At 45.7% G+C, this 21,136-nt stretch overlaps 7 protein-coding genes across 7 annotated transcripts; 4 read left to right on the forward strand and 3 right to left on the reverse strand.

Moving 5' to 3' along the window:
• Positions 1–234: 234 nt before the first annotated feature.
• GL218_03070 (putative HC-toxin efflux carrier TOXA) lies at positions 235–2,118 on the forward strand (the record flags this gene model as incomplete). The annotated part of the gene is made up of 6 exons (XM_033579615.1): positions 235–626; positions 758–828; positions 900–1,042; positions 1,169–1,217; positions 1,283–1,626; positions 1,690–2,118. The coding sequence occupies 6 exons, from the start codon at positions 235–237 to the stop codon at positions 2,116–2,118; spliced, it is 1,428 nt and encodes a 475-aa protein (XP_033436586.1).
• Positions 2,119–2,646: 528 nt separating this feature from the next.
• GL218_03071 (Protein argonaute-2) lies at positions 2,647–6,082 on the reverse strand (the record flags this gene model as incomplete). Its single annotated transcript, XM_033579616.1, has 6 exons — positions 2,647–2,915; positions 3,015–4,152; positions 4,208–4,443; positions 4,493–4,971; positions 5,102–5,677; positions 5,727–6,082. The coding sequence occupies 6 exons, from the start codon at positions 6,080–6,082 to the stop codon at positions 2,647–2,649; spliced, it is 3,054 nt and encodes a 1,017-aa protein (XP_033436587.1).
• A 4,771-nt stretch (positions 6,083–10,853) lies between these two features.
• GL218_03072 (Retinol dehydrogenase 14) lies at positions 10,854–11,786 on the forward strand (the record flags this gene model as incomplete). Its single annotated transcript, XM_033579617.1, has 1 exon — positions 10,854–11,786. The coding sequence occupies one exon, from the start codon at positions 10,854–10,856 to the stop codon at positions 11,784–11,786; it is 933 nt and encodes a 310-aa protein (XP_033436588.1).
• Positions 11,787–12,566: 780 nt separating this feature from the next.
• Positions 12,567–15,586, reverse strand: GL218_03073 (Homoaconitase, mitochondrial; the record flags this gene model as incomplete). The annotated part of the gene is made up of 13 exons (XM_033579618.1): positions 12,567–12,829; positions 12,896–13,159; positions 13,209–13,535; positions 13,591–13,654; positions 13,714–13,806; positions 13,862–14,051; positions 14,115–14,292; positions 14,346–14,738; positions 14,805–14,896; positions 14,951–15,004; positions 15,060–15,107; positions 15,165–15,469; positions 15,575–15,586. The coding sequence occupies 13 exons, from the start codon at positions 15,584–15,586 to the stop codon at positions 12,567–12,569; spliced, it is 2,283 nt and encodes a 760-aa protein (XP_033436589.1).
• Positions 15,587–17,861: 2,275 nt separating this feature from the next.
• Positions 17,862–18,392, reverse strand: GL218_03074 (Bifunctional protein RIB2; the record flags this gene model as incomplete). The annotated part of the gene is made up of 1 exon (XM_033579619.1): positions 17,862–18,392. One exon carries the CDS (start codon positions 18,390–18,392, stop codon positions 17,862–17,864), a length of 531 nt encoding a protein of 176 aa, XP_033436590.1.
• Positions 18,393–18,658: 266 nt separating this feature from the next.
• GL218_03075 (DnaJ like protein subfamily C member 9) lies at positions 18,659–19,612 on the forward strand (the record flags this gene model as incomplete). Its single annotated transcript, XM_033579620.1, has 2 exons — positions 18,659–18,794; positions 18,861–19,612. The coding sequence occupies 2 exons, from the start codon at positions 18,659–18,661 to the stop codon at positions 19,610–19,612; spliced, it is 888 nt and encodes a 295-aa protein (XP_033436591.1).
• A 406-nt stretch (positions 19,613–20,018) lies between these two features.
• GL218_03076 (Protein stn1) lies at positions 20,019–20,827 on the forward strand (the record flags this gene model as incomplete). The annotated part of the gene is made up of 2 exons (XM_033579621.1): positions 20,019–20,145; positions 20,214–20,827. 2 exons carry the CDS (start codon positions 20,019–20,021, stop codon positions 20,825–20,827), a joined length of 741 nt encoding a protein of 246 aa, XP_033436592.1.
• Positions 20,828–21,136: the final 309 nt, after the last annotated feature.

The raw sequence follows: 21,136 nt of genomic DNA on the forward strand, positions 1-21,136 counted from the left end.
GTCCATCTCTGCGGCGGATACCGTCACGAATTCCATCGATATTTCGGGTCCTGGGAAGACAAGGGGCTATACGACATCGATCTTGTCGACACATCCAAAACATCGTCCAGAGAAAATATCATCCAAGATGATGAAGAGAATGAATACCCAACAGGTCTCAAAATACACCTGATTATCCTGTCTCTGCCTGGGTGTCTTCCTTGTAGCCCTCGATCAGACCATTATCGCCCCGGCATGGGCGCCATCACCAGTGAATATGGCAGCGTCGGGGATATAGGTTGGTACGGTAGCTCGTACCTTTTAACCTCTACCGCACTGCAGCCACTATACGGCAAAATATACCGGATCTTTGACATCAAGTACTCATTCCTAGGTGCTATCGCACTCTTCGAGCTTGGCAGCTTGGTCTCGGCCATGGCGCCCTCTTCTACAGCCTTCATCATCGGACGAGCCGTAGCGGGGATGGGCAGCGCAGGCTTGTTCTCCGGCTCAATCGTCATTATCCTACACTCTGCCTCTTCGGAGACGACCTCTCTGTTTGGTATGTTCGGCTGCATGTGGGGCATAGCATCCGTTGCTGGACCTCTGCTCGGGGGTGTTTTCACGGACCATCTCACCTGGAGATGGTGCTTCTACATCAACCTGCCGATCGGGGGACTCGCGATGGTGGTGATATTTTTCTTCCTTAAAATTTCCCGAGTTAACAATCCGGATGGTCAATCTTTCCTCACGCGGGTTCTAGAACTTGACTTAATAGGGGCTGTGGTATTGATGCCGGCGATCATTATGTTACTTCTCGCGCTCCAGTGGGGAGGTTCTCAGTTTCCGGTATGTCTGATAACTTAATTGCAATAACAGGCTTCCTGTGTTATCCCAACTATTAACTCTAGATGTCGTAGTGGAGCGACCGACGTATTATCGGCTTATTGCCGGTGCTGGTGCCATGGCCCTGGTCTTTATTGGCATCGAGCATTACCAGCAGGACAAGGGCTTATTGCCTCCGAGGTTCTTCAAGGATAGAAACTTGCTATGCGCTATGCTGGTAAGTACAACCCCGAATTTGCCTGTGCTTCGTGGAACTATTCACAGTTAGGCCCAACAGCCACCCAAGACCAAAACCACCCGTGAAACATTCCGAAAGGGCAATTGCTGATTTGGGATGTAACAGTTTGCCGCCTTCTTCGGGGCCTCGTTCTTCCCCCTAATCTATTATCTTTGTTAGTATACTCTTACTATTCCAGCCATCCGACGACGTGTAACATGGATATCTGACCTACAGCAGCCCTCTACTTTCAAGCTATACAGGGAGACAGCGCCGTCAAGGCAGGCATCAAACTCTTACCCCTCCTTATATCCGTAGTCATCAGCTCGATCATCTCAGGTGCTCTTATCACCGCCACCGGCTACTATAACCCATTTATCTTAGTCGAGATTGCCATGGTAGCCGTCGGCGCGGGACTAATCACGACCTTGGATCTGCATACCCCCTTTGCCAACTGGTTTGGGTACCAGGTCCTCGACGGGTTGGGCGTAGGCGTCGGATTTCAGGCCAGCGTCATCGTAGTGCAGAACGTAGTTTCGAGAGAGCTGGTCCCGCAGGCTACATCGTGCGTGCAATTCTTCCAGGTTCGTCGCATCCAACAACAACAACATCAATCCATCTTCAAACTAAAGAATAACCAAAAACAGTCTCTCGGCGGCGCCCTCTTCATCGCCGTCGCCCAAACCGTCTTCCAAAACGGCCTCATCAACGGCCTAGCCCGCGACGCGCCACACCTCGACCCCGGACTCTTCACGCACAGCGGCGCGTCCCAAGTCCGACAGGTCCTAGCATCGATCGGCCAAGAGCGCATGCTCGACGCCGTGCTGGGCGCTTACATGCGCGGCCTGCGGCACACGTATTACATCTCCGCAGCCGCGGCGACCGTTGCGTTTCTCGCCGCGCTGGGCCTCCAGTGGAAGAAGATCGAGAAGAAGGGCGATGGCAACACGGCTACGGCCGCAGGCGAGATCTGGAGGGCGTGCACGCCGGCTGCTGAGTTTGATACGTATTATGAGGGCGCGGGCGAGTTATGTGCTGCGTCGAAGTTGCAGAAACGTCGACGGGGATATCCTTAAGGAGGCGGGTGGGTGTTCGCTGGGCTGGTATGTATCTGGAAGGTACCTAGGTAGGATTTTGAGATAGTTAGACGTACTGTATGTTTGATGTAGGCTTGGGTTTCGCCACAGGTAGGAGGATAAGATGAAAAGCTGTTTATGAATTCGTTGTCTGGATCTAATGTTTTGCTTGTTCGTTGTTAGTATCAGTACCGCAGTCGTCTACATGCTCATAATGATAATCACAATTCCACATAAGTCAATGACATGAAGATCAAGACGAGTAAAAAACATCGCTTCATATAATTCAATGCTTCACCTAACGACCAAACAGAATCCATAAACATGCGCTATAACGCTACGTTTAGTTGCCATCAGTGACCATGAGACCGAACTCAGGGTCAATTTTTAGACATCAACGTCACTCGCAAGTAATGCTTCCTGCACACGGGTATATTAACCCGGAATCTTTTTCTTAAAAACAAGCGCCATTGAGCCATCAATACACCGCAGAAATTAAATCAGATAAAATCAACGCCGTGCTGTACCTTAGATGTAGTACATAGTGTTTTCTAAGTTTCGGTGGATATCTGGGGCCACCACTGTGGTCTGGGTGCTGGTTGTGGACTGCGTCTCGGCACGCTCGAAGTAATCATCGAGGTATAATCGTTGTCGAGTACACACGATGTCGGCATAGTATGCTGGTGGACAGATGCTAACGGCCTTGGTTGCTCGGCCGAAGAGGTAACACATCTCGTGGGTCAAGGCCTCGAGACCATTAGCAGCTTCCGATCCGAGGGTCGGGCGGAAGACTTCGTCTTAGTAGGACAGTATAATGGGCTGGTCTAGCTGTGCCTATATAGAATCAAGAGGTTAGCGAAACGTGTAGTGGCATCATAGAGGATAGAGATAATTACCTTGTAGGGCCTGGTGGGCGGTTAGGAAGAAATCCCATACTGTAGCCTGAGTGACTCCTCGGTCTACTACTGTTCCGCTCTTGATATTTCGGGATTTTGTCATATGCTCAGGATCCGTAGGGTAGAAGCGCGTATGGTGTCTCTTCACTGATACTACAATTGATATCTTCGGTTGCTGGTTTGCTGGGTATTTTTGCGCGCACGCTTGTCGAATGTACGGAAGCTCTTTATCCAATACCTGTGTGAACTGGCCTTCGGAGACACCATCTCGGAATATTATAATGTTCTCCGGCAAGGCCTTGTTGTTGTTAGACCTCCATAAATCCAGGCGCGAAGCAAACTTCTCCTTCAATGTTTCGTTCAGCATCTCGACCTTTCCCGTCTGAGACCAAGCCGCAGCAGGCCACTGGGCTAGATCTCGGTCTATGCTCGATACCATTCCAACCAAACTTGGAAGACCATCTGAGCCACCTGCTAGGTTCGTCGGATGGGTGACATCGTACCCTAGAACCATTGTCTTACCATTTTTGATAATAGGGACATCATCCTTCAACTTGTGGTTAATACCACCCATCTTCAAGTTGACCTTCAGACCGACGTTCGCAAAAAATTGTGGATTGCATTTGACAATGTTGGATCGAAGAACACACACGGTGTGGTACCCGAATTCAACATCGCCCAACAGCTTTACGACCTTATATATCTCTTTGTCGGTCTTCTTGCCGGGAAGGACGACAAACACGAATTGAGGGGGATTGTTCTTGAACTGGCTAAATCTCTCCCTCAAGCGAACAATAGGAGGCTCGTTTTTCGAGCAGAGGACTGTATTGTTCGCCGACGGTATTGGAGCATTGGCTATGTTGATACCCGACTTTATCATAAACTGAACAAAGGCTTTCATGGCATCACGAAGGTCTTCCGGAGTGTTATTCTGGAAGAAGTCGACATTAATCCACGTCCACTTGTTAATTGGTCGACCGGGTTTGACGACTTTCACATTCTGCATGTTCCAACTGCCTTCATTGACAAAGGCATTTTGCGGCCTGTTCTGGGGGTTCAGATAGGCAATAATAGGTGGCGTTAGCTCGCGTCCCTTCACCGCCAGCAGCTCCTTACCAGCGGTAACTTTGAAATCCGTCTGTATAATGATTAGCAAGGTTCATATAGCATGAGATATAAAGGTAAACACCTACAAGTGCCTTATTGTTATCCAGTCCTAGGCACTTACGACCCTCATTCATGATCGACGTCGCATTAGCCCAAGGCGACCGACAAGCAAACAAGATCATCTTGGCTGTTTCATCACCTGTTGTCTTGCGCTTGAGAGGCTGTCCCGGTATAACTACGAGCAACTCCGCAGGCATGTAGATCGGTCTAGCTGTGCCAAATTTGACGACAGGCAGGTTAGGGTCTACTCTGTAGCCGTATTCTGTGCAATGATTAGCATCGAGCTCGACTGAAAACAAGACAATACGAACTTTTGAGATAATAGTCTGCGACTGTGCAGTAAGCATCTTCCTTCAGACCCTGGGGAGCAGAACCTGAGAGGAAAAAGGAGACCTCTGTAGGGCCACCACCAGCACGCTTCACCAGCGGCTTATTTTTCTGACCCTTGCCATCATTAGGCATAGCAAGGCCAGCGATCTGCTTCCTCATTGTTCCCCCTGATTTCTGACCCCCTTTGGAGCCCGGAACTGTCTTTTCAGGAAGAATTCTACAGTTGCAACGTAGACCTGCTAAGAACTTGTTGAGCTGGTATGGAGCATTAGTACCATAACTCTTCATCAAGTCGGCCACGTTTCCACTCGTACGGAATACGCCGTGAGACACATTGGCGTTTAGTAGGATACGACCCGTGGTTAGTCGAGCACTTTGGAAGTATCCACGAATGACCGTGTTGTTGTCTGGGTAACCCAGCTGGTGAATTTCAGAGGGGAGATTAAGAGGGAAATGTCGACTTCGGCCTAGACGCAATTTGATCGTTGGAGCGGGCTTGGTATCCAGTGATTATGCTAATTGCATCGATGGCCTCTATAAATTTCGGGAACGATGTATCTCCAGTATTATCCTGCATGGATCGGGCATACGCTCTCAACTGGTCCATGTCAACGTCAGGTGCACTAGAAAACTTGACGTCGTAAACATCATTCTTGCCTTCGTCGGTATAAGGAACCTTGACTACTTGATCCTTGGGTAGTGGTAGCTGTTTGAGGGAGACAACTTGACTCTTGAACTCGGTTGCACAAGGAATTCCTTTAGCGATCCGATCAAGAGCTAACTTGACGATAGCTTGGAGCTTCATCCCTTTCGCTTCTATCGGGCCGTCACCCTTCTTACCAGGTTTCTTTGCGCCTGGTTTCGCTTCTGATGAGGGGTCGTCCTTCTTAAGGCTAGTTTCCTTATCTAATGTCACTTCCAGGGTATATTTGTATAGTGACGGCGTCTTTTGGACGTCCAATGCGAAATAGTTGGCCCAAAGGGTGACTTCTGTGCCCTTTGTACCAAAAGCCGGTCGGAGGGGCATCCGTTCTTCTGCAGAAGGCTTTTTGCTCTTGCTAGATGATAACTTCAAGGCTGACATTTTAGCCGCCATTCCAAAGTCATCGAGGATCTTGTTCTCGAGCTGAGTAATGCTTGGGTCTGGCTGAGGTGTATTATTCGACCTATAGTTACGTTAGAGTCAAAGCGTATGAAAACCGGACCGAAACTTACTTGTATACTTCGCCCTCACCAACGAATCCTCCTCGACCGCCTCGGCCACCTCGTCCTCCTCGTCCGCCACGGAAATCACCGCCACCTCGTCCACCACCGCGAAAGTCACCACCACCCCGCCCACCACGAAAGTCTCCTCCGCCTCGCCCACCACCACGATCTCCGCGGAAGTCTCCTCCTCGACCTCCACGATAATCACCGCCGCCACGTCCACCGCCGCGTCCGCCGCGGTAGTCACCACCTCCCTGGTCAAATCCAGAAAAGGTGGCACTCCCACCACCACGTCCGCCACGAGGGCCACCTCGTCCTCCACCACGATCGCCACGACCACGATTGCCTCTGCCGCGGTCTGCCATATTGGCTATTGTGAAAGGATTGAGAAAGAGTGACTAGGAGAAGCTATACCCAAGGTATGTAACTAAACTTAGAAGATATGAAGCTCAGGAATGGTTTAAATGCTAAAGCAGTTCCCAGAGGTGGTTAAATATCGATAATTGATGGCTATAAAGGCAATTATAGGGTTAGATGGGCGCTGACGACCATTGATGGAGTTAGGAAAGATTCTCACCTGAAAGTATGCAGAGGTAGATACCTAGATAGATAGGTATACTAGGTCATAGACAACACGGATGTCTATTTGATACGCGTTAAGGTATATCTGTAAGAGTATGAGATGCTGAAAGATGCTGATTTTAATAGGTTATGAGCGAGAGAGAGGATGTGAGGTGATATTAATAGTGCTATATAAGGAAGTATGTGTGCCTTGGTGTAGCAAGAAGGCGAGGCCCTTTCTATAACACGATTGTCATCAGGACAAGTAAGGTGGGAGAGTTTGATTGTGAAAGCTGTTTGGTTGTGTTTGATGCTAGAATAACAAAAGCTGGGCAGTTGTAGGGGACCTGAAACTAACACAGTGAAGTACCGATTCACAGGTAGGTTAAGATGATCACATACCAGAGACGATAGCGATTAGAGATGAGATTGAATTTACCTGCTGGGTCTACCGTTGTGGGGTGAAGCAGGTCAAGCTCCGATATGGGGCGATATGAATAGCGTCTAACTCTGATAGATAATCCTAGAAGCTCTATGCCTAAATAAAGAAGGGAGGGAAATAAAAACCACTAAGGGGTTCCTTTTCTATAGGGCTAGAGGAGAAGAGAGGGGTCTACCAGTGACTTAGGCTGAAAATAACAAAGACGAAATCTAAGGGAAGCATTATAGAATCTTGGAAAGGGGAGTGTAAAATAAAGCCTAGCTCGTTAGCTTGCCAACACTAAGGGCCCATTAAAGATATGTAAGTATGTACCTAACATAGGCCCATATGTGTGCATATAAGTCAACTTACAAGGGCTCACGTAAAATCGAAGTTGTCATACAGGATACATGTTACCACCGTACTAGAAACAGATACATACACAATTTCTAACCTAACAAGCTAATATAATTTTATAAAATTAAATTTCCCTTGTCAAACGGTTACTCTTTCTTTGCGATTCTTCTTCTTTCCCTTAAAAGCGGTGTGTGTAGTTGGCTTGTTCATATATTAAGTACGTTCTGTATGTATAGGTAATTATACGTTCCAACTACGGGTTTATACATACAATACGCATTAAATACGTATTCAAGATACTCGGCATCTAGATAATTGAACCCCCGATCGGGCAGCTAAACCGTTTAAGACCCAATTTGGCGTTTCGAGGACCCGCGCACGCGGATCGGAGCTGCATGCTACCCCTGTCTGAACCTATCCCCCTGTCTTTTCTTGCCCTACAACTGTGCGTCTTGCATAAACAAAACGTCACCCGCACCGACCAAAAAAAAAAAATATTTGTTAAAATACTTGCCTCTGCAACCTTCTTGATATCTAACACTTGCTCATATATCCCTTCAACTATCTCATAAGAAGTGAATATTCCATAAATATAATAAGGGTATAACTAAGAGAATAGACAATATTTACAGTAGTCAGATGATTGCGGGTATCCTTGTTTTGTTTCCCGTTTACACCGCTAAACTATCTCGGTTTACTTTTTTTTTCTCTCTCAAACAGGGATCACCGCAATGTACCTAGGTATGATTCGGTTAAGAGAATAACAGGAATGTCATCCGAGCCCTATCACAGTACTTAACCAATCATCACTTTTATTTATTAGTGAAAGCTGGTGGATACGAAAAAACATACATGTAGCCTTTGAGATGCTTCAAAAAAATGATACGTCTCTTTGACAGCAAAACTTGTCAGCCCACTATTGCTGTAGGCCATAGGCATCCCAAAGTCAACCAGCTTACGAGTCACTATGGCTGGCTTTTAGAAGAGTCATATTTATCTTATGTGCAAGCCAAGGCGATCCAATCACCAATCTCAGGTCTGCCCTCTGTATATTAACAGAGATATATCGATAATAACCTTCCGAGTCGTCGCTTTTACTCACAATCTATATAGTACACAACTTGTCAACTACGTAATAACTAACAAACGAGCTTCAGCCTCATTAGATCACCAATTGGCTGGATGCTGCCCGGACTACCCACGTGCAGATTGCGAACCGAAGCAACCGCGCCACTTCGTCTTTTGCAGGAAGCCAGCCTGCATATTGCGCCTCAAGATGTAACATCTTATTGGAGGGTGAGAATTGGGCCTCACAACATGTCTATGTATTAACCTCGCTAGAGAGTCTGACACGTAGACTCCCTTAGGCCCAAGTTGCCCCTCGATCTTCCCCACAACCATCGAGGAATCAGAATCTTACGCCTGTGATCAGAAGTGAATATGGGACAACATCGTTTGAGGCCATTGTACGATCCAGGACTAACTAATCCCCATGGGGATACTAGTACTACCGGACCGACCCGCTACCCGCGCTGGCACTGCTACCTTCATCTCCATAGTTCCCCCAAGCCATAGAGTGGATGCCGCGGAGGTGCTTACTCGCAGTCGGCTCAGATTCCCCCCGGAATTTAGATACGGGTTTGTTCGCTCGGGTTGAAGTGATATTAGAGATTACGGTCCGTTTGTACGGCCTCATTCGACCTGATAGATCGGCATAGCCCCATTAATTCCGAAATTGGTGTGCTGTCATGCAGTGCTGATAACCCCTGCAATAAGTATTGCATCAATCCCGCTGCGAACAGAAGTCACTGGCCCTCGTCTAGACTTCGAGCCGGGCCCTTACAACCAGTGTGACTCATAGGATACACGACATCTCATAAAGAGACCGTTTTGTCTCAACGATTGGGCAGCTTATCTGGTGCCGAGAAAGATGGGCGGTCAGGGTAAAGGCAGGTTGTGCGACATATACATAAGCCAAAAGTCATCTTGCGTAATAGCCATTAAGCAACGATCAATCATAGATCGATGACGATAGAAGTATAGAATCAATGTGCGGAAAATGCTCTACAATAACGATACGTTGGTAAATAACTCAAGCTGAATTAAAGGACATGCAGAAGTATCGAATTCAAACCGTGAGGTTAGGAGAAGGGAGGAAATTTTGATTATTGAGGAATATACTATTCCTTCTTAATACTCCCATTGATGTAATGCATGTCCCTAATAACATTAGATTAATTTTCAAGTCGCTTAAATGAAGCCATACCCATTTACCTATATCAGATTCGACCCCTGAAAACCCGCTCCTAGTTGTATCTGTCAGGACTCTAGATGAGACATCTAGAACAAAGAACAATTCCGGTATGCATAGCCGTAAGCTCCCATAGCTGGCTTAAAGTTCCTCGCGGAGTAACGAAATTATTTCCATGCCTCTTACTCTACCTCGTAACAGCATTAGTAACCCGATTCAATATATGTATATCATTCTTAGTGCGTTAACTAAATTTACTTTTTACCAGAGTTATCAAGTACTCAATGCTCATACTTATCTGTCCTTGCTACGTGTCTCGACTCTCTAAGTCTTCCCGCCTTGTTCTTGATATTTTCGTAAAAGTCCCCAATGATATTCATTTAGTCTCTAGTGTTTCTTGTATCATTTCTTACCTGTTTCTCCGTTCTGACCTGAAGTAGTTATCCCATAATATATTAATGATAACATCTTTCCCCTGACTATTATACGGTGTGCTTAGGTAAATTCAGTTCCAGCCAAAGTAAAGAGCCACGCCAACGTAGAGACGGGAGTCTTGTCAAGTGTATTATAATAGCCGTTCAATATGGGTTATATGATGTTAATCAAGAGTAATTCAGACATCTAGGGCAATATACTTGACAAATTCGGTTTGTGCTTCCTGATTAACCTGATACTCACATGATAGGCATCCAATTCTTAATTTAAGGGGAAGTCATTTATTTCTACATCATTTAGAATTAGAGTATCTTACAACTTTATGACAGGTGTGGTAAACTTACCACTGCCATAAAACTAGATAGAGGGTCATAAAGCTAAATTGTCGGTTGTAAAATATAAGGCTCTTTTAAACAACTACGTGACTATAGCTTGTATGTTTTAGAAACTACAGCCCTGGGGTTTCAGTAATGTATTTTCTATATTTTCTATACGTAAATATTCAGGAGGCGTTGATACATCTGAAGAGCTAAAACTGAGAAAGCTTCGTCAATTATCTCCCCTCATCCGTTCGGCGGGTATCAAGACTAATAAACAGTTATTCTGTTCAATCTTGTTACCCCCCTCCCCCTTTAGGCGGAGAGGGGGGGAAGTCACTAAAGCAATAGGGCTAGCCCCTTTTTACCAACCAACACCTAGGTAGCTTTAGTTCCACTCGCTCTCTTCAAAGCAATGTTGTGTTATAGAGAAGTTAGGTACCTGACCATAAGTTTAAATTAGCCAGAGTAGGTACCTATATGGGTTGAAAGATGTTATCTTTACACTCTACTGATGAAACTAACTTTACTAAATTCCATTCCCGCTCCTAGAGCTAAGCTCTTAACAAAGCGACTTAAGCCTCTTAAATCCTCTAATCCAAGATATTTATTTCTAGATCGAATGGCGCTTTGTACTACACAATAATGCGGGTGAATTCTCCCTTGCTACGTTTCCTTACCCCTCTTAAACTTCATCATGAGCGATGATGATGGTAATGATAATAATAAGTAGTTTTCAATAGTCCAAGTATTATAGCATTTTATTGGCGAACATTACTTCTATGTAGTCAAGAATGACACAAGCAGTCTCATTCGATATCACCCCTGAAAAGGAGGCTAGCAAACTCCAGTTCCTTCGCCGTCAGTTCTTCGGAGCTCCACCAGAGGTTTCGCGACACGATGTCGACCTTAGCGGCAAGACTGCCGTTGTAACAGAGGCTAATAGTGGTATCGGCTTGGAATGCGTGCGACAGCTCCTTGATCTTGGCCTCAGCAAGCTCATCATCGTAGTTCGCGACGAGGTCAAAGGCGAGGCCGCTCGCAAGACTCTAACCGCCGCGAAAGCGCTCGAGCCTAATCAGACTATCGAGGTTTGGAAGCTAGACTATGCGTCCTACGAGTCTGTTACAGCTTTTGCGCAACGGGCCGATGATCTTAGCCCCCGACTTGACATTGCTATCCTCAATGCGGGAGTGAATAGAGGCTCTTTTACTCTGAACCCGACGACAGGTCACGAGGAAGATCTGCAGGTTAACTACTTTTCAACAGTCCTCCTGTTACTTCTTCTGCTTCGCATCTTCAAGAAAACAAAATCCACTACTAAACCCTCGCATACTTCCCCAGGGCGTATCGTAGTCGTGTCATCCGACATGGCCGCCTGGGCTAGATTCGACGAAAAGAATGAGGAACCAATGTTAGAGGCATTTGATATCAAGGAAACATGGAATAGAAATGAACGCTACGCTACTACTAAGCTTCTAGGGCAGCTTTTCGTGGCTGAAATAGCTAAGCGTGTGTCGCCGTCGCTGGCTATCATAAATTGTGCTAGCCCAGGCCTTTGCTACGGCTTGGAGCTCGCCCGTGAGCATGGTACGTTCACTGCTATATTTATACGCTCTTTCGGCCGTTCGTCAGATATAGGCGCGTGTACGCTCGTAAATGCTGCTGTTAAGCAGGACGAGAGATCTCATGGGCAGTATGTAGAGGATTGTACACTGAGGCCGTAAGTACCTATATTCTCTTCTAAATCATTTGATCTTATATCTATTCTATTTACCATCGTTACCGACATAGAGGTAGCAGTATTGCTGGTATATTATTATCTCTATACAGCTGATACTGCCTAATACCAACGAGACCAACATATGAGTGCTAACTTATCAGAATGGCGCCATTGGTGTATTCAAAAGAGGCGGAAAAAATAACTCAACGATAAGACCCTCTTGATTAGCTTCACACTTTAATATATGGTATTAATAACTGTATTGTGGTACTTGTTTATATTGGGTATAGAGCTGACACACAGCATTTGGTGTATATTGCTAATGTATTTTTCTTAAATTGTCCCATCCAACTCCTGTGTCCCCTCCATCACCTAGGGCGCATGCAAATAAACCGATCTCTATTCTCCTCTATCGGCTTGTACTGTCGAATTTTCTCTTCCTCTTCTTTCTTTCTTCCCTCCTCCTTTCAGTTCGATCGGCTATCCCAGCTCTGCACCCTGCCACCCTGCTGCTTGCGGGGCATGCAGAGCAAGGGTTGTCTATTTTATACCGCAAGTCGGACCACTCCATATGGGTGTCTTAGTCTGTACGGCCTTGCCCAGCGCCATATTAGTAACCCCTTTTTTCTAATACCCAGTTCTTAAAACGGTATCGTAACTACCGCCCAATCCTAACCCCATTATATACATCTTAACATACTCTATAGACTCAGGCGAATCATGACGCCAGTTGTTCGCAAATGTGCCAGCTCCGTAGTTTGCATTCGTTCTTCTCAAGCACATTTTAACCCTGCATCTTAGATTGCACCCACTTTACCACACCTCCCTTGGCGACGATTTCTTGAACGCTGGGAGGCATCTCACCAACCTTTTGCTCCCAGGAGGTGCCATCCTGCTCTGTGATGACAACTTTGGAGCGACGAACGTCCCAAAGTAGCTTCCAGCCTGTACGGCGAGTCAAGGGCTTCTCCGCGTCGTCCTTGTACGCTTCACGAAGCCGCTCGACCAGTTTCGGGATTTCAATTCCAAGAAGAGCGTTGTTGATGCCTGAAATATTTCCATTAGCTTTTTGATATCACGAGGAAAAGTAAAAGGATCTCAAGGGATACTCACTGTTGCGGCTGAAGATGTTACCGAAGCTACCAGCAACGACGAGAGGGATCTTATTGGCTAGGATAGAAGTGGCAGCCTGTTCACGAGAAGAACCGCAACCAAAGTTGAATCCGGTCACCAGCACATCATTTGGTTTAACAACCTTGCGGAACTCAGTATCATAGTTCTCCATGCAGACCTCGGCCATTTGCTCTGTGGTCAGGCCATCTTGGTAGGTATAACGTCCGGGGTAGATACCGTCGGTATTGATGTTGTCATTGTCGCCTGCCGCAGTTAGTAAAAGACCCTGTAAGCGTATGTAACAGCTACTAACAGAAAACAATCTCGCCCTCAATCCTTTCGGGGAAGCCCGGGAGGACGTCTGTCAAAGTCTCGTCTTCGGTGGCCACTGGGCTGGCTGATTCCTCAGAGGCTCCTTCAGCAGCGCCAATCATGTTCTCCATCTCACCAATGATTTGGTCAAAAGCATCTCCAATGGAGCGAGCTTTGTCGGCAACAAAGTCACCGGTCCCTTCACCAAAGATAACCTTCTCAACACCTTCGGGCTTCAGGTACCATCCAGGGCTAGCAATCTTACCCTGAATGGCACTGGCTGCGACTACCTCAGGGCTGGCGAGATAACATAGTGCCTTGGGGTCACCTTGAAATAGTAAGTTAGTGCTGTGCATAAAGCTGGAAACATAGAGTTGAGTTACCCATGCGCCCTTTATAGTTTCTGTTACTCGCCGATATGCCTACCTCGCCATCGTTAAGTAAGCCCTGTATCGAAGATTAGCACTGAACGAAGAATTCTGGAACATATAATATCTACTACATACACGGCCTAAGCCTATACAAGGGCCACACCCGGCCGGGAGTAACTCAGCTCCAGACTGTTCAAGGATCTGCCAGTCCCCGGCTTCTTCCGCCATCTGCTGTTCAGCCAGAGATGCAGGTGCAAGATATAACTTGAACGCGCGGATGGACCTTAGCAGGCTTGCCATCTTTGCCGGCCTCGCGGAAGACACGAGCAGCAGCAGCAAAATCCGTACTCCTGCCGTTAGTGCAACTCAAAAGATATGCCTTATCTATAGCAATATCCTGAGCCTCAAGCTTCTTAACAGGGGTAGCAACTTTGACAGAGTTGGGACCAGCAACGAAGGGCGAAAGGGTGGATCTACGCCTTGTTAGAATAACATCTATTAATGATATATGGGGTAGTTAACGTTTTTTTTCTTACAGGTTAAGATAAAATTCCTTGGCATATGTAGCACCAGGGTCAGCAACTAGAGGGTTTTCCAAAAGCTCATCAATCCGCTTGTGATTTATACGATCCTTAGTGGGACTATCAGACATAGCTGCGATTGTGGCTCTGGCGCGGTACCATGAGATAAGCATATCGTCCATAGGGAAGAGTCCTACCCATATGTATTAGTAACTGAGAGGAGTTGCGGGAGAAGAAGGTAATTACCTGATAGTGCTCCCCATTCGGTTGTCATGTTGGCGATTGTCAAGCGTTCGGAAATGGGGATGCTTGCTAGAGTCTGCTTAGATCCGGTGAACTCTACGCACATGTTAAGCACATCAGATTTGAGCATAGCACATAGGGCAATAATCGTGTCTTTTCCCGTGACTCCCGGAGGTAGGACGCCCGTGAATGTGATTTTCGCAATCGGTGGAACCTGCCAGAATACTGTAGAGGTCGCCAGGACACTTGCGGCGTCTGAGCGGACGATGGCCGTGCCAAGACACGAGATACCGCCGTACATGTTGGAGTGACTGTCGCTAGCAACGGCGACGGTTCCTGGCCAGGCGTAGCCTTCTTCAATCATAATTTGGTGTCCGATCCCGTGTTTAGCGGGATCTACTAAGTTAGTTTAACATGCTTCAAATGTCTTTGGGAGGGGAAGTCCCGGTAGTGCCAGCATACAAAAATCTATGCCCTGCTTTTTGGCGAACTCCTCGATTAGGCGGTATTTGCGTAAATTTTGTTCGGAGTCGTTCTGTACATCATGGTCAAGTCTGCGAATAATTAGACAAGGACTATGAACTGGATTAGAAGGTAAGGTAACATACGTCATGACAACCTGGCGATTATCGTTGACCCTGGTGGCGCCCATTTCCATATACCTACATGGCTTAGTTAGCGTGTCATTATTACAATGAGTCAATGAAGTATTATTACTTGGTAATTACAGGCCAGGAGTTATCGTGGGTCATGCTCTTGTGAGGCCTTTTGCAGAATGATATTAGCTCGACTTCTTGATATCCGGACCGGGCTTAGACCAACCGCAGCGTAATATAATCTCCAGCTCTGACTTTTCTTCCTTCACGGAGGCCATCTGCGTGAAGTTGTACAATCTTCTCGGTAAGTGTCTGTGGGTTGGTCGGTGCGGTGGAGTTCAGAGAGGACTGGAGGGTGGAAGAATTGAGGGTGCTATCAATTTGCGACTGGAAGGCCTGTTGCCGTCGGGGACTAGTCGAGGAATAAGTACGGAACCGAGTAACAGGTATCGACAGTAATCGCGAGCGGGCGATTGAGGTTCTGGCCTGCCGTATCGCAAGGGCGGAGGCATTGAGAGAGATGACTCTCCGCTAAAAATGGCCCATTGTCAGTCAGGTTTCTTAGAGGCTTGGACGGGAAAGCTGTAAGCTATAGAGTCAAGCTATAGAGCATTGATGGTTGGTAGAGAAACATACAAACATAGCCATTATGGATAATTGTATCCGGTAAGTGGCATTGATAATTCCAAAGAGGTTATTCCTATAGATTCACCGTCAACAGCGCATAAGGAGGGTCAGATGTTGATATTGGTGATAGCTTCGATTCCTGCCCTGGCGCATTCGTTACACAAAGCCGGCGTCGGAGTTGCATCGCAAAGAAAAAAAAAATATCGATAATGCGACGGCTATGATTGGCTAGAAATGTCTAAGGGAATTGCCCCTCCATATCCACTACAAGTACGTAGCCGTTAGACCTGCATTGCCTTCCTCTACCTTTCCAAACCATTCAAAGTCTAACCAATTAGAGCTCTTCCTTTTTGTGATGTATGAACCACCTCCTACACAATAACTGTTTTCTACCTAGGTATACAATTACAATGATTGTGTGCCAAAACAGGTACCCATGATTGTAATACAAGATAATCATTATGAGACTTAACAATCATTGTTTAAACCCATATGCTCCTACTACGATAAAGAAGAGAAAGCTTTTCTTTATTTTCCTATTGTATTCCTATTGCCAACCCTTATTTATATGTATATGCGTAAGTCTACTTGTGGCGTTTCCTCATTGTGAACTCGTAAACTCGTAAACTACTCGACTTACTTGCACTTATACTTACCCCCGATAATCTTCCCAGTGAAGCGTGGTAAGTTGATAAAAATGATTTCTTTACCTACCTATGGCGAATTGCTTTCTGAAGCAAAAGAGGATATGAACCTGTTTTTAAAACACTATATTAATATAACGCAGACGCGTAGATGGGTCGATACAAAAGAAAATGACGGCGATGACGACAACGATGATGAGGACGATGAGGACATGACCTATCTTGAACAACGATCTCTCGAGGGTGATCCACCAACGGTTGACCAGCTAGGTCAATCGCTATCTCTCTTCCAACCCGAAACGACATTGCGATTTCTAAATAGTAGCGAGATACAGTCGGCCTTCCAAAGGACATACCTAGAACCAGTACTACTAAACGGCTCCTTTGACAGCCTACCGATCGACATGGTGCCGGTGCTCCTGGTGTTCGATAGTATGCATGAGGCGTCACAACCATATGATTACCTCCAGTCGGAGATCGCAGTAGACCCAAAGGGAAGTGATGCCCGCGTTGTAGAATTCATCATCGAAGTTGTTCTCATTATGAGCGACGAATGCTATGAGGAATTCGGGTGGGAGATAATCGATCCTCTGATTTTTAGTACAAGAGACCTCGTTTACATCGCCGCTATGATGATAGATCTGCTTGCTAGACAAGCTCTAGGAGTTGATCTAGATCTAGAACTGTACGACGGCGGTACCCGCGCTCCTGTTGGTACCCCTATTCATTTATGGTAGACGTCGTAAGAAGCCTATGTAATTTAGATAGTTGAATTGAAGCAATTAATTAGTTTGGCTAGTTAATACTTTAGGTAGGTAGTATTATAACAATGCATTATTGTTATTGTTAGAACATATATGTTGTCTTGACCACTGGAATATAATTCCTGTTTGATATGTACCCCAAGTAGATATAGAAAGTTGATACATATATGAATGATGTCCTTAATACATATAAGTCAGGACAGTATGAGTAATAGCGAGGGACAGTGCACACACACACACACACACATAGGTATGCCCGCATCCTAGGGTTACAAAATCCCCTCCTCGGCCTATCATAGCACACCATCATCGCACAAACTATTATATACCGCAAAAAATGACTTTCTGATACGCCCGGTTAGCTCAATCGGTAGAGCGTGAGACTCTTAATCTCAAGGTTGCGGGTATGTATTCCTTGTCACTAGAGGTTATTCACGCAGCCATATGCTAACATTAACTTGAAGGTTCGACCCCCGCATCGGGCTCAATTCCTGATGCTTCCCAGTTTACTGGGAAAGCAACCCCTCATTTTTTTTTTTCGTTTATTACGACTTCCATTTTTCCCCAAGTATCTTGTAAGGTTATTTCCATATTATCTACCTTAACACGTTCGACCTTGATACGGGGTTCGACTTCATCTTTTGGTGACTTCATATTTTTAATTCGATTTGACTACGCCATATGTATATTTTTTTTTTTACTTTTTCAGGAGGACCCCGCGTCTTGCTCAATTTCTTACATCAAATCACTCTTCTATGTCCAGGTAGTCCACTTATACATCGACGGAACATACAGTATCGTTAACTTTGTATTTTGAAATAATTGATGCATGTCGAATACGATGGTATATATCATGACAGCAAATACATATTCCATCACCAGTTACATTTAGCTGGCCTTATCATGACCTGCTGTTGCAACTTCTAATATTTCTTTCTCAATTCCAGAGACGTGCACGAACCCGATGTTGGCATCCTCTAACTTCCGCTTGCTAGAATTATCGCTGACGAACTTTTCTGGTTCGTAAACTCCGACATAAACCGTTTTGATCTTATTCCCTATGGCTAATATCCTATCCACACACGGTAGGTTTCCGCTGAGCCTTTGGGAGCATGGCTCTACTGTGGTATAAAGTACCACTTGGTTCGGGAGGACTTCACCTATGCGATTTGCTGCGATATCGTACTTTTCCGCAAGCTTCTCAAAACAGCATTGTTCAGCGTGAGTGTTACCGGGAAGCTCGAGTGTATATCCTGTTGCCAAGATCTCGTTCGTAGCTACGTCCACGACTACTGCTCCGACTCGATAGTTGGTGGGTTTTGGCGGGGATTTGGTAGCAAGAGATAGCGCAAATTTCATGTACGCTTGATGGTCTTCCGCCCTTATATCACTCGCTTGCTGAGGAAAGCCTTCAGTCATTTTCCAGAGTAGCCTGAGAAACAGGCAATAAATTAATAAAATTGATAATAGAGACTACTATGAGATGCATGAGGTATACTATTCTATGCAGGTACCCCGCTACAGGAATTATGTAATTGACGTATCCTTATCGATAAATCGCGTAAAGAGGAAACGCGTATAACGCGATCCCCCGACTTTGTCAACTTTCCAGCATCCAACTAGAGGTACTAAGACAAATCTCTCCGCTCACAGCTTCGTACTCTATTCGATAATTCCTGTCCATCATGGATGACTCGGACGACCTCCTTGCCGGTGAACCGCCCACCATCGATCCGTATGAGGTCCTTGGCTTAGAGCGCACTGCAGATGAGGGCCAGATCAAATCTGCTTATCGAAAGCTCGCTCTAAAAAATCATCCAGGTAAGCTATCCAATTAATGAAGAAGGCTTACGTTTTATATATTCTTATGTGTGATATTTTTTATAGACAAAGTTCCCGATGATCAGAAACAGAAAGCCCACGAGGCTTTTCAGTCTATAGCATTTGCATATGCAGTGCTATCCGACCCGGCGAGGCGCAAACGTTATGACGAGACAGGCTCGACCTCCGAATCTATTGTCGACTCGGATGGCTTCAGCTGGTCAGACTTCTATCGAGAACAGTACCGCGACACAGTCACTGCTGATGCGATCGAAAAATTCGCAAAACAGTACAAGGGTTCCGATGAAGAAAAGGACGATGTTCTAATCGCATATGAAGAATACAAAGGCAATATGGACAAGGTCTACGAATCAGTCATGCTCAGTGATGTACTCGAAGACGACGAACGATTCCGCGCGATCATAGACGAGGCCATCGCCAATAAGGATGTCCCTGCGTTTAAAGCTTACACGAAGGAGAGCAAAAAGTCTAAGGAAGCCCGGGTCAAGGCTGCGAAGAAGGAAAGCGTCGAGGCCGAGGAGTACGCCAAGGAATTAGGAGTGCATGATAAGTTATTTGGCAAGAAAGATAATAAAGACGGCAAGAGTAAAAGCAAGAAGGGATCGTCCGAAGATGACCTAGCAGCACTTATTCGCCGTAACCAGCAAGGTCGAAGCAATTTTCTTGACAATCTAGCGGCCAAGTATGGCGCAGCACCGAGCGCTAAGAAGGGCAAGAAGCGTGCTAGTCCGGAAGAGCCTTCTGAGGAAGCTTTCCAGGCTGCGGCAGCGAGGTTGAGAAAGAAGAGCAAGAAGTAGGATCGAGTTTAGTTTTCGTTTACGGCGCATATGGTATTCAGGCAAGTAGGGGAATCAATTATCGAGGCAAGCATGCGATAGGTTTGGAATTGTGAACGTACTAGGTATTAACTACTACATCAGATATAAAATTCATAAAGTAATTCAAACATGTTGGTGTTGTATCATTTTGCGATATGTTAGCCAAGTGTAATCGTAGTCACAACCAGTCAACTATGACGTATGTATCTTGCAGGAGGTACCCCTATAGAACTGAGATGAGTGGGGCACTTGTACCTTAAGTGCCTAGGCTTCCGCGTCAGTCGCGTCATCGCAACTAATCCGTCCTCTTTCAACATTTTAAGACATAACACGCTAGTCTCGTCAGTATTGCTTTTCAGTAGTTGATTCTATCTATCAAAATGCCATGACAAATGCGGAACCTCTGACCTTCTATCCTGCGTATTGCTTCCATCTGTCCCCGACGATAAATAAATGGTGTCCTTTACGCGCCGCCGACATCCAGGGTCTTGAAGGTCGACCTGGATTTGAAGGTATATATATTTTTTGAACCTTATAAATGAGCTACGAAACTTGTGACCTGAGGCTTACCGTTTCGAAGGTGACAATGTATTCTTCTCCTTAAATCACCCTATCCGCTGGGTCCGGATAGTCGGAGTTGTGGTTGCAATAGACGAGTATTATGGCCGCCGAAACTACACTGTTGACGATAGCACTGGTGCGTGTATCGAATGTAGCATAAATATCCCGAAGCCAGTTGATAGCCGATATCGGAACAACGCAGAGGTTCCGGCCCCCGATCCATATCCGGATATTGACATCGGCATGGTCGTCGAAGTTAAGGGTAGTACGATTGTCTTCAGACAACAGAAGCAGATCAAGGTCCAAAAGTTACAGAGGGTTGGATCCACAAATCAAGAGGTCCAATTCTGGGATAAGATTATCAATTTTCGCAAGGACGTTTTGAGTAAACCCTGGGTATTGGATAAGAAAGAGGTTCAGCGTTGTAAGAAGCAATATATGGCGGATGTGGACTCTAAGGAGAGGAAGAAGAGGAGGAAAGAAAAAGCTCTTGCTATTGACAAACATAAACGGGATACAGAGCTTGAGGACAAGAGCAGGGAGGCAGGCAAATCTATGAGGGAAGAGTCTCCGGTCATGCCAAGAGCCCAAAGTCCTTATTCCAAAGATCAATACAGCGCATTAGGACTGTGAATATACTTATTTATATTTGGCCCCTTTTTCCTTTATTATTTCGTGGCATGCTAGATTTACATCTCGGATGATCTTAGTAGAGATCAATACAAGTGAATGAGATTATTCCTTTCTTATATTTCTTATATTTAACCCAAGTACGACATTCGAGACGCCTTATAAATCTTAACTAGGTATTTGTATCCTTAATACTCAAAACACCCAATACATATTCAATCAATCTTAAAAGTAAGAGTTCTTATAACATGTAGTATATTAAATATTTACATAATATAATAACTATTAAAGTGGGTCCATTGAATCTAAGAT

Source organism: Daldinia childiae (genome assembly GCF_008694065.1).
Source record: "Daldinia childiae strain JS-1345 chromosome Unknown Scaffold3, whole genome shotgun sequence".
NCBI lineage: Eukaryota > Fungi > Ascomycota > Sordariomycetes > Xylariales > Hypoxylaceae > Daldinia > Daldinia childiae.